This window comes from Leopardus geoffroyi, chromosome D3 (genome assembly GCF_018350155.1).
Source record: "Leopardus geoffroyi isolate Oge1 chromosome D3, O.geoffroyi_Oge1_pat1.0, whole genome shotgun sequence".
Taxonomy (NCBI): domain Eukaryota; kingdom Metazoa; phylum Chordata; class Mammalia; order Carnivora; family Felidae; genus Leopardus; species Leopardus geoffroyi.
Window position 1 is genome coordinate 68,864,387 of NC_059339.1, and position 12,914 is coordinate 68,877,300.

The following is a 12,914-nucleotide window of genomic DNA, read 5'->3' on the forward strand; positions in this document are numbered from 1 at the left end:
CCTCCTGAGAATGAGGAAGGGGCCCCAGGAGGGGTGCTAAAAGAGGAAACAAAACACATGAAAGAAAATGCTGTTCCAAGAAACAGAGGGTGCTTCAGCTCTGCCAGGAATCGGGTGAAGGCACGCAGGAATCCCATGCTGCTTTGGCCTTTACGTTTCCCCTCTCGACTTTTCTTCACGTCTCCCGACTCTGTCTTCCTGGTCCTTTCCCTTCGTTCCCTTTTACCTTCCCACTTCCCCTTGTATCCCTGTCTCCTGTCTGTCCCCGTGAGGGGAGGGGTGTGACCCAGAGGCAAGTGGATAGAGGCCTCGGGTACAAACAGCAGATGGCGAAACCCTGCAGCAACTAATACAGGTGACCAGCGCGCAGGTGTGAGGTGCTGCCAGGCCCACAACGAGGGGTCAGATGGCACGTCTACTGCACGAGGCTCGGAGTCTGGTGGGATAGACATGTCGTACATGAAGACACACGGAGAAAAAACACAAGTACGGTGTGGTGGTGGCCTTAACGTGCCCACTTAGCTGGGCTACGGGGCCAGTAGGGTGGGCGAACACTCACCTACACGTTGCCGTGAAGGTTAATCAGCTGATTTTAAGGCAAGCAAATTACCAGGGCATCTGGGTGGCTTGGTCGGTTAAGTGGCCGACTTTTGATTTCGGCTCAGGTCATGATCTCACGGTTCGTGGGATAAAGCCCCTTATTGGGCTCTGTGCTGACGGTGAGGAGCCTGCTTGGGATTCTCTCTCTCCCTCTCTCACTCTGCCCCTCCCCTGCTCGCACATGTGCGCACGCCCTCTCTCCCCCCAAATAAATAAATAAACATTAAAAAAAAAAAAAAAAAGAAAATTACTCTAATGACGGTGGGCCCCATCCAATTAACGAAAGGCCTTAAGAGCAGAGACTGAGGTTTCCTGAGGAAGAAGAATTCTTTTTCAAAACTATATCACAAAAATCCTGCCTGAGTTTCTGGCCTCCTGCCCAGCACTGTGGATTTAAGATTTAAGATTGTAACGTTAACACTCACCAAAATTTCCAACCTGCCCCCATAGATTTCCGACTTGCCGGTTCCTACAGTCACAAGAGCCAATTCCCTAAAGTAATTCTCGATCTCTCGTTCTCTCTGCACGGACACACACGCACACATGCCCGTGCGTCCTGCTGGTTCTGTTTCTCTGGAGGAACCTTTGGTGGGCCCACTAGGAAATCAGGGCAGGAATAGCTACGCTGCCCACTCGAGAGGCTCAATGATGAGCAACGGCTCTCTGTTCCCTGCAACTGGACACTTTCTGTCCCCGATTCCTAACACCATCACTTACCCGACACTCACTCGTTTTACCGGAGTCAGCTGAAAGTAAATGGCTTTCCTTTGATAAATTCTTCCATATTATATGCATGAGGGCTTATTCCATTATTTTCACTTAACACTTCTGTCTCTGATTTTCTTTATGTCTCAAAACGTCTCCACGGACTTAATTATGAGTCTGACCAACATCATTATGAGTCTGTAAATATTTCTGCCACCAAAAACAGGCCGTCAGCTTAGACGTCACACTACCTTCTAGTCTTAATAATCAAAATGTATTCAAAATAATAATCAAATTTCACTTATGCTGTGTAAAGCTTCTGTATGTTTCTTCAGCTGAAGAGATCTATTTTAATTCCAAAGCTTGCTCTTTTCTAGAAGGTGGTCACGGAAGTTTTCTTCTTTCTTCCTCGAAGTCATTCTGCACTGAAGACACTGCCTCAAACGTCATACCTAGCTAACAGTATAGGGCTGGTGCGCAAGTCATTCCTGACTTACAGAAAATGTGTGTTTAAAATGCCACCTACAAAATACAAAGCAGTCGTGTCAAACTACGTCTCTACTCCGTGTGATATACACTACACAGCAGGTACAGATTTTCTCTGATACTTGACATCAGTGGCTTGTCTCCTTCTTGTGACTCCCCCCGTTGCTCTGTTTAATCTACATTCACCCATGACACACCGAAACTTACTGATTTTGTAACTATTCTATATACAAATGAGTGAGAAATGCAAAACCCCAGAGGACAATTTCTACCTTCTTATAAAATCAAACCTGCTCAGCTGAATGTGCTTCTATCCAAACATGGGTGAAGTGCCACGGTCAGCTCTCAGGGGTGCTTGCAGAGCGAGGAAGAGAACCCAAAATTCATAGGTAATTAACAGTAACGGTAGAGTCTCTTCATACAGAAACCAGACAGAGCACCTCCCAACTATTACACATAAATCAAAAGATTTCCAAATGGAGCAAAGTATAGAAAAGTTCTGTCAGGTTTACGTGACAACTGTGTGGTTGAAAGCTTCTCTCTCTCCCATGAAACATAAAGTACTTAAGAAGATGTTTGTAAGGCAACAAATCCCAGCCATTATTTTAAGGCATCATTTAGCACCATTTCAAATAGAAATCTCCTCGGCAATCATTTCACCGACACGTATCCCGTTCAAACATGCAATTATCAGTCACATACAGCATGCAGCATGCAGTAAACAGACAGCAGAGGTTAATAACCTGGAAGCATAGGATCTGAGAATGTGAGAGCAAGTTAAAGACAAGAGTTCCTCTCCATTGTCACTGAGGGTCGAGAAGCAATGCTGAAGCGTAGAACAGTGATAGTGGGGGAAATACAGTTTGTCCAACACATAGACATATCTCCGCAAGTGGCGGCAGGTATAACTGAAAGACAAAGGTAAAAGGAGAAAAACAGAAAGACAGGAGTTTTCCTTTGAAAAAATAAACCATTCTCAATGTCCTCAAAGCTTTCTGCATATTTTCACTAGATGCTGCCCAAGGGACAAAAAAACACAAAAAACAAAAAACAAGTGTTAAAAGAGAATATTAAAAACATAAAAAAGAAAACAACGTGATTTAAAAATGGGCAAAAGATCTAAACAGACACCTCACCAAAGAAGCTATACGGATGGCAAATACGCGTATGGATAGATGCCCCACCTCCTGTGGCACATTAAGCAAATGCAAATCAAAGCCACAAGATACCACTCCAAACCCACGAGAAAGGCCAAAGTCCAGAACACTGACCACACCGACTGCAGGTGAGGGCACGGAGCAACGAGAACCGCCCTTCACTGCTGGCGAGAAGGCAAAAATCACACAGCCGTGTCAGAAGACAGGTTCTGTTTCCTCACAAAACTAAACATCCTCTTACCACACGGTCCAGCAAGCACGTTCCTTGGTACTCGCCCAAATGGACTGGCGGTTTCTGTCCGCATCAACACCTGCACATGGACGTTTCTATCAGTTTTCATAACTGCCCGACCTTGGAAGCAATCAAGATGTCATTTGGTAGGTAAACGGACCAACTGTGGTACAGCCAGAAAATGAAGTGCTGTCGTCAGTGGTAAAAAGAAAGGAGCAAGCCAGCCATGAAAAGGTATGGAGGAGTCTTCAAACGTGTGTCGCTAAGTGAGAGAAGCCTCTCTGAAAAGGTGACCAACTGTAGGATTCCAACTCCGTGACATTCCAGAAAAGGCGGCAAAATTCTGCAGACAGTAAAGAGCCCAGTGGCCGCCGGGAGTTAGTGGGGAGAGAGGGATGGACAGGCCAGAGCACAGAGGATTTTTAGGGCAGTGCAACTACTCTTTATAATTCCTTACCGGTGGACGCATGCCATTAAACGTCTGTCAAAACCCACAGGAAGTACACCACCAAGAGTGAGCCTTGACATGAACTATGGCCTCTGGGTGAGAATGATGTCAAGGAAGGTTCATCAACGGTAACGCTTGTAGTGCAGAATGATGGCAGGAGGGGAGGCTGTGGGTACAGGGAGGCAGGGTGCATAGATGGCAATTCTCTGTACTTTCTGCTGATTTTTGCTGTGAACTTAGAGCCACTCTTAAAGCAAAAGGCTATTTAAAAGTGGGGGGAGGGGCGCCTGGGTGGCGCAGTCGGTTAAGCGTCCGACTTCAGCCAGGTCACAATCTCCCGGTCCGTGAGTTCGAGCCCCGCGTCGGGCTCTGGGCTGATGGCTCGGCGCCTGGAGCCTGTTTCCGATTCTGTGTCTCCCTCTCTCTCTGCCCCTCCCCCGTTCATGCTCTGTCTCTCTCTGTCCCAAAAATAAATAAACGTTGAAAAAAAAAAAATTTTAAAGTGGGGGGAGATCTACTGACAGGGGGCAATTCTCAAAATATGATGGTGTCATTAGTTAACCATAGGAAAATTGCCTTGATGGAGCAAAGTGGTGTGAGAGACTTTCCTCTCTACAATACTACAAATACATTCCTGGAAGACAGGCAATGAATAGTACAGCGATATGGAAGATAACCATGGTAGAGGGAACACTGAATTAGGAGTCAGAAAACTTCGAAATCTGGACCCGATCCAGCCACTGGAAGCTTTGTAACAGTGGGTATTTGATCTCTCCAAGCCTCAATCCCACAAATTGCAACATAGAAGTATGATAAATTATTCCAAAATTTTGAAGTGATACTTAAAAAAATAAAAGAATTATTATTGTCAGAGTAATTTCACTTGTGCCACATTTCAGACTGCTCGAAAATAACAAGTTTGAAAGAGGAAAATACCCAGTCAATCTGACAAAGTGAATCAGCAAAACCATGAACACATTAACCGATATGCTTAAACCATTCGTCTTTGAGAACCTTTTCTAAAAATCCACATGGGGTGCCTGGGTGGCTGAGTCAGTTAAGCATCTGACTAATTTTGGCTCAGGTCATGATCTCACAGTTGTGAGATCGAGCCCTGCATTGGGCTCTGCACGAAGCTTGGAGCCTGCTTGGGATTCTCTCTCTCCCTTTCCTTCTACCCCTCCCTCTCCCCTGCTCACTGGCATTGGCACGCTCTCTCTCTCTCCAAATAAATACATCAACATTTTTTTAAAATAAAAATTAAAAAAATAAAAAATAAAAATCTACACCCCAAGTACATCAAGTTCCCAAGGGCAACGTGTGACTTTTAAAGTGTGCTGAATTCAAAATAAAGCTAATAGATTGAAAGATTAGAAATAGGCAAATTTCCCAAAACTGGACAGTCCAATCATCCATTCAACCTATTAACCAGCCTGTCTACTCATCAGCCAAGCACTATCTACTATGTAGCACGTAGGAACTATGCACTGAGCTGAGGACAGGGCGAGGAAGAAAACAGACACAATTCTTTTCCCGGCAGCTTGCAAGACAGAAGAAAGACACGTCCGATAACAACAAAATCCCATGTAAACTGTGTAAATTCTAACTGTGGAAGCCCTTTGAAGGAAACAGTATAGGGTTCCCTAAGCGAAGTAATATGGAGCTCTCTCCCTGAGACATGGAAGTTAGGAAAGGGCTCCTGCAAAGTGAACTTTAAGCTGACATCTTAAGGAAGAATGGAAGTTGGCTAAATAGATTATGGACCGGGGAAGAGGAGCTGTGAATGAGCTAAAAATCGATTACAAACAATATATGAATATTGTAAGGAGAGTGGGTTCAAAATTAACATCGCTTCTCTGTTCAAAAAACAGGTTTTTTTTTTTTTTTATTTGAAGGACAGTTGAGACACAATGTTACACTAGTTGCAGGTGCACAAGGTAGCGATTCAACAACTCTTGACATTATGCTGTGCTCACAAGTGTAGCTACCATCTGTTACCATACCCAGGCTATTCAAATACCACTGACTATATTCCCTATTCTGTGCCTTTCATCCCGTGACTTATCCATCCATCCTGTAACTGGAAGCCTGTATTTCCACTCGCCTTCACCCATTCTGGTCATTTCCCCACCTCCTTCCCCCCTGGCAACTATTAGTTTTTCTCTTCTGGGTCAGTTTCTGCTTTTTGTTTGTTTTTAAAAAACAATCACTTTTTAAAAATATAGTGGTTCTATTACACTGACAAGAAGATAAGATGAAATATCCAAGTATGATGTATAAATATCTATGAAGAAATGTTTAAAATGGTGGTAACAAAAGCCCTGAGTCAATAAAATGGAAAAAAAAAAAAAAAAAACATTTTTAGACAGGAAATTGTAGGATTGTAAAGTCATCCAATGTTCAGGTATTAATCTAAAAATTCATACTCTCAAAAAATATCAACAAGATTTAAAACAAACTAGCCATATTAATTCCGAATTCCATTTAGTAAACTAAACATTTAAGAAAAGCCAGAACATTCTGGAAAACTATAGTTGATGGGACTAACTTAAAAAAAAAAAAAAATACCATAGGGACGCCTGGGTGGCTCAGTCGGTTAAGCATCCGACTTCGGTTCAGTTCATGATCTTGCAGTTTGTGAGTTTAAGCCCCAGGTCGGGCTCTGTGCTGACAGCTCAGAGCCTAGAGCCTGCTACAGAATTTTATGTCTGTCTCTCTCAGCTGCTTTCTCTCTCTCTCTCTCTCTCTCTCTCTCAAAAATAAACATTAGAAAATTTTAAAAAAAAAGATACCATACAGTGACATTAATAGAAACAGTTTGGCATGGTACATGAGCACACAGGACACTGGAAGAGACTAAAATAAGACGAGAACATAGTATAAGGTAAAGGTGGCACTTTAAAACAGAAAATCACATGAAATATTCAATAAATGGTACTGGGATAACTGAGTAGGTAACTAGGAAAAAAAAAAAAACAGAGCTCTTTACCTTACCTCTTAAAATAAATTCCAGGTTGATCAAAGATTGGAAGCTAAAAATAAAACTATAGAAGTTCGCAAATAAACCATATACCTGAGAGCCATTAAAAAATATGACTCATAAATCTGATCCCATAAAAATGGAAAATATAAATAGCTACTTTGCGTGATGCATCTTTCGTACTGTGTCCACTTTCTGCCGTTTTCATGTATCAGACATAAATTAATGGCTAAGTAATTTTTAAAAATGGAAAAGGGCACAGGAGCAATTATTTCAGAGGGAATATGATGAAGTGGGGAGATCCAGGCAGGTTCAAGGATCCAAAGGAAGTTCAGCATGGTTGATGTATACCTGAAAATGGTGAAAGGTAAGGTAGGCTCATGTGGTGCCTTGTGAGTTATCTCATCATGAAAAACTAATTAAGGGTCTGAGCAGGGGAGCAACTAGATAGGACTGACTTTTTTTTTTTTTAGTATTCATTTTAAGAGTGTGTGTGTGTGTGTGTGTGTGTGTGTGTGTGTGTTTGCATTAGCAGAGGAGAGGCAGAGACAGAATGAGGGAAAGAATCCCAAGCAGGCTCTGCGTTGCAGTGCAGAACTTACAAACCGTGAGAGCATGACCTGAACCGAAACCAAGAGTTGGATGCTTAACTGACTGAGCCACCCAGGCGCCCCGGTATGATTGACTGTTTTAAAGGTGCATTTCTGCAATACAGTGATAAAACTGGGGAGGAGCAAAAGTTGAAAGATAAAACCAGAAGCACCAAGAGTAGAAAAGCAAAGACCAGCAAGCAGTTACTGCAAGAGTTTATGCAAGTGCTGCTGATGGCTCAGAGCAGGGGTACAGCAGATTCAAAACTATTCTGGAGCTACAACCAATGGACTTGCTAATTGATTGGAATGGGGGATGGGATCAGTAGAGGAAGATATCAAGAATAATTCCCTGATTTCTCATATTAGGAACCGAATGAAAGTACGTTTTCTGAGGAAGGAGAAGCCAGAGGAGGGACAGGTTTTATGCAGAAGATCACGAGTTTTGTTTTGGACATGCTCAGTTTCAGATACCGCAGCTGTGAGATGTCACCAAATGCTGGTATACGTATAAGCTTAAAGCTAAGAGAGGTGTAGATTAACCCAGAGGTATAGATGGATTACAGACAGACACACAGAAGAAGGTCAAAGCTCGGAGAACATATACAAGGTCAGAGGGAAAAGACAGGACCCGGACCAAGAAATTCCAGGATTTCCAAGTTAAAGACAGAGAGGTGCGGTAAAGAATACCAAGTGGTAGCTAGAGAAGTAAGAAGAAAATCTACAGATGTTGTCAGAAGGTGTTTTAAGAAGGTCATGGTAATGATACACCTCGAAGATAATTTCCATATATGCTGCACAAGCTGTATGACTGAAATAGTTAACATTTTCTTATAAAAGGAAAAGGAGCTCCTGTCCAATTTAGAGATGTTCCTTCCTCGTAATTTAATAATCTTGAAATATTCTTTATTATTATTATTTAATAGAGATCGAATGGAAATAGCCCTGCTGATTAGCAGACACATGAGAGATGTATTCTCATTATGAGAAAAATCCTTTGGTCCCATTACTCTCAGCTTTAAAAAAAAAAAAAAAACCCACCCAGAAATGAACAAAAAATAATACTAGTTTTTAACAATTATCTTTTAATCACTTACAATTCTATCATGAAGTCTGTCTTAACACTTTCACAGCAACTATAATAATGGTAAAAAGTGAGTTCGAAAACTTAGTCAACTCTACACTTAGACACACAATTCAGCACAATTAATCTGTATTCTTTAAATATAAATCAAGGCACAGGAAATTGGCTTTTAATTATATTAACCTGTGATTATTATCTATGAGCATCCACTGGGTAAATAATTATTGGTTGCTGAACTAGATTTTAATTATGAAATTATTTTAAAAGCCTGTGACCTACATAAAATGTTTCAAAAGAAAGGCAGAGATGTGAAAATGGATTTAAAAATACAATGTTGCATTTACATCAGCACTTCACAGCTATCCCCGACAAAGGAATCTCTTCTAATCATTCTTTTTTTTTTAATTTTTAAAAAAATGTTTATTTATTTCTGAGATAGAGACAGAGCATGAGTGGGGGAGGGGGAGAGAGAGAGGGAGACACAGAATCCGAAACAGGCTCCAGGCTCTGAGCTGTCAGCACAGAACCCGACGCGGGGCTCGAACTCACCGACCATGAGATCATGACCTGAGCTGAAGTCGGACACTCAACCAACTGAGCCACCCAGGAGCCCCTAATCATTCTTAAATAGAGTTAGGAACCTCTGTTTATAACCGCTATAGGACCCACCTAGTCCAGAAGCTGTGCAAGTCCTGGCCTTGCCCACTTCTCTCCAAGTCAAGTCAAGTCTCAAGAAGCTGGTAATGTCTAAGATAAGACAGAGTGAAAAAGATTTTTTTTTTTTTTAACGGGCTTATCATTAGACATTTCAGGACTCAATCCACCAAAGGAAAGCAAAACTTCAGAAAACATAGAAACTGTGTTAAGGCAGTGATGATTCACATTTTTAAGCAAGTGATTGCAATAAATATTATCAACAGTAAAGAGACATCATGTAACTCCTGATACGATCACAGCAGAGTCTAAATCTAATCTTGAGAAATCAAAAGACCAATAGAAATTGAAGAGTATTTTACAAAACCCAGAAACAAAAAAAAGTTCTACAATCTTCAAATTTTGAAATACCAAGAAAGGCAGAGGGACTGTTCCAGATTAAAGGAGGTGAAAGAGAATAAAATGCAACATGATTCTGGGATTGGAGCCCATACTACAGAGGGTTAAAAAGCATTTTTTTTTTTTTCTCTAGAAAGGAAATTAGTGGGGTAAATGACAAAATTTGAGTGTCTGTAGATTTGACAATGTTAATTTCTTGATTCTGATAAATGTTCCTGTTTTTAAGAAATAGCCACTTTAGTTCCTGGTGGCAAAAGGTACATCATGTCTATAAATTCATTCTCAAATGTTTAAAAAAAAAAAAAAAATACAATGATTAAGCAAAGATTGTAAAATTTTACCATTTCAAGACTCTAAGTGAAAGGTGAATGAAAAATCTTTATGTGTTTTTTGCAAATCTGCAATTTCAAGATAAAAGATTTTTAAAAATTGATATTAAAATATAAAAAATTCATTTATTTTTAATATAAGAAAGAAAACAGAACTAGGCTTTTTGATACACTGAATAATACCCATTTTAAGATTATGGGATTCCAATCAAGAGCATGAAAATGTCACTCTGACCTCTATACTTAAAGCTTCGGACATCAGAAAAACTAGAGCGTGGGAAGTAAGCAAATGTGGTCTGGAGTTGGCCCATTAAAAACAGTCACTGTTAAGTAAGAGCTGCATTTTCATAAAAAATAAAATCTCATTAGTGCCTTCTTATATGACAATGTCCAAGATTATGCAATGTATAGTTCTGAAATGTTATTTGATATGGTTATGCTTCACCCGAGTAAAGTATCAAAATGTTCTCTCCTAGAACAACACTTAAATCTGGAAAAGATGCCCAAAACCACAAGCAAAAGAATAATGCTTTGAAAAGACCCCCGAGTCAGGCTTTCTAATAATGTATTTTACAGCACCTTGGCAATAAAAGTACATTTTCATAACAACTCTTTATTAATTTATTTTCTTAATCATTTAACAAGCTTTCAAGAAAAAAATATTGAGCTCACCAGGAGCAGGTTAAACTTTATTAACTCTCTAGGCTATGATGTGTATCCCTTTCCAACGTCCATTTAAAAAATTGTTTTAGAAAAAGCTTGTTGATAGATTCACTAGTAGATATGAAATACCAGGAAATCAAATTAATAATAAGTGTTTAGGACCTACATGAAGAATATTACAAAAATTTACCACTGGGCAGAAAAGAGGCCTTGATTCTCGATGGGAAGATAAAATATATAAAAAAGGATGCCATGATCCTCCACAGACTCAAAATCTCACTAGTAATGTTAAGTTAAATTTCTACCCAGTTATGTCATTTGGAATTAGAAAGAAAAGTGTTAACTTTTTTCTCTACATGATAGCCTTCAAATATATATAGAAACTGTAAACCTTTAAAATTTTTCGGCTCTGATTGATATTAAACATCTGTTCTTTCATTGTTCATGGGCTACAGTTTCTAGATTCATCATCAATTATATTACTCTCCTTTGGATATTCACATTGATTGATTACCTCCTCAGCAATGTAACAAGAGCAGAGAGGAGTATTTTCTCACTGATAGTATTTAGAATTGCTGATACATGGTGATAATAAAAAAGCAGACCAACTTTTAGTCAGTTTTATCATAGTTTTAAAACGGTTTACAGACCCAAGACAATGCATTGCCAGAACCACTGGTATCATCCCAGCCTTGGTATGCCACTTACAAAATATTTATTCTTAAAATACGGCAGCAGAAGTGAACACATTATTCTAGATGTGTTGTGTTTGGGCAATGATGAGAAAATTATATTCTATTGCTACAGCTTTAAATTATGTATGTTCAAAGACTAAAATCAGGGCATTGGGGTGGCTCAGTCAGTTAAGCATCTGACTCTTGTTTTTGATTCAGGTCATGATCTCATGGTTCATGAGTTTGAGTCCTGCACTGGGCTTTGCACTGACAGTGTGGAGCCTGTTTGGAATGATCTCTCTCTCTCCCTCTCTCTCTTTCTCTCTCTCTCAAAATAAACTTAAAAAAAAAAAACTAAACTAAAATCAAGATGAAAAAATTCCCTCAAATTAAAAACTAAAACAAATGAATTTAACTATCAAGAGATGAAGCAACACAAAGAATTATTTTAAAATTATAAAAAATTATTTTAAAATATAGAATTGATCATACATACTCAGTGGGATACCTAAGGTCAGAGACAAAAAAAAAAAAAAAAAAATCCTAAACTTTGTTCACTTACAGTAGTAACATTACTATTATTTTAAAACAATTACATGTACATATAAAGACAGAGAGAGAGAGAGAGAGAGAGAGGAATAAAGAGAATATATTAATGCAGTTCAAAGAATCAAATTAGAATTTATATTAAGTAATCTTAAATCTGAATCAAAACTAACAGTATGAACTATTTTTTTTTCCTTTCAAGAATTTATATTTTACTAGTTTTGTCCACTGAAGAGATGTCAAAAAAAAGACACACTCCTTACCAATTAACACCCCTATCACCCACAACCCGATTGTGGTCTCTAAGTATCACTTCCACTAAAAGAAACCAGAGCTCTGGGAAAGAATGGTGTTTTCTAGGTCTGAGACAGGAAATGTGCAAGATGAGCCTGAGACATTCTACTAGTGGCCTCAGAGTGGGGAAGCAGGGAAACTATCAATGACAAAGAGGGTTCCATCAAAAGGCAACATTAGAGTCTCCCACTGGCCGAAGATGGCACAGTTAGAAACCAGAAAAGATAATTTCTGCAAGTGACTGAAACACATGGTATATATATAAAAATCAAAGAGTTCATAATAACACACGTGAAAAACCAAAAAGCAAAATGCTTTGTTTACTACTGAAGGTAACAAGGACATCAATCTCTCTTTCTGAAAACTAAATATTAAAGGAAAAGAATAAGCATTAAATCCTGTCTTTCCAGGGTGCCTGGGTGGCTCAGTCAGTTAAGCGGCCAACTCTTGTTTTCAGCTCGGGTCATAATCTCACGGTTTGTGTGTTCAAGCCCCACATCAGACTCCATGCTGACAGTGCAAAGCCTACTTGGGATTCTCTCTCTCCCTCTCTCTCTTCCCCTCCCCCACTCGATCTCTCTGTCTCTCTCTCTCTCTCAAAATAAATATATACTTAAAAAACATTTTTTAATAAAAAAAATAAGAGTGAAAAAAACCAGTTTTTCCAGGCAAACCTACTTGGGAAGAAAGAATTGTATCTAAAAAAATAGGCATGTGATATTATAATTTTACAATTTCATTTTGGGGGTGCCTGGCTGGTTCAGTCAGTAGAGCATGTGACTCTTGATCTCAGGGTTGTGAGTTTGAGCCCCATGTTAGGTGTAGAGATTACTTAAAAATAAAATCTTAACAAAAAAAATTCCTTTTGGCAGCCTGTGGTAAGACAACTAATCCAGTAAAAGATCATCAATGAATGAAACCATCATGTGAAAGAACAATAGTGTAATTCAGAAGGAAGGGATTACGCTATCACCAACTGAACCCACTGATGAATTTTAGTATCTCTGGGATAGATATCATGTATCTCCTTATACTACGCAATATGAAACATACAGGAACACTTAATGAAGAAC

The 12,914-nt window shown here is 39.5% G+C and overlaps 1 protein-coding gene across 8 annotated transcripts in view; it reads right to left on the reverse strand.

Annotated features, from left to right (window-relative positions):
• DYM (dymeclin) overlaps positions 1-12,914 on the reverse strand; it is a 336,944-nt gene that overhangs the window by 146,347 nt on the left and 177,683 nt on the right. For 6 of the 8 annotated variants that reach the window (XM_045458090.1, XM_045458091.1, XM_045458092.1 and 3 more), the window contains one exon: positions 2,535-2,699. The exons of the other annotated variants lie outside the window; for them this stretch is intronic. In XM_045458090.1, the coding sequence (XP_045314046.1) occupies positions 2,535-2,699 (165 nt within the window). The remainder of the gene's footprint in view (positions 1-2,534; positions 2,700-12,914) is intronic. 8 annotated transcript variants of the gene reach the window in all.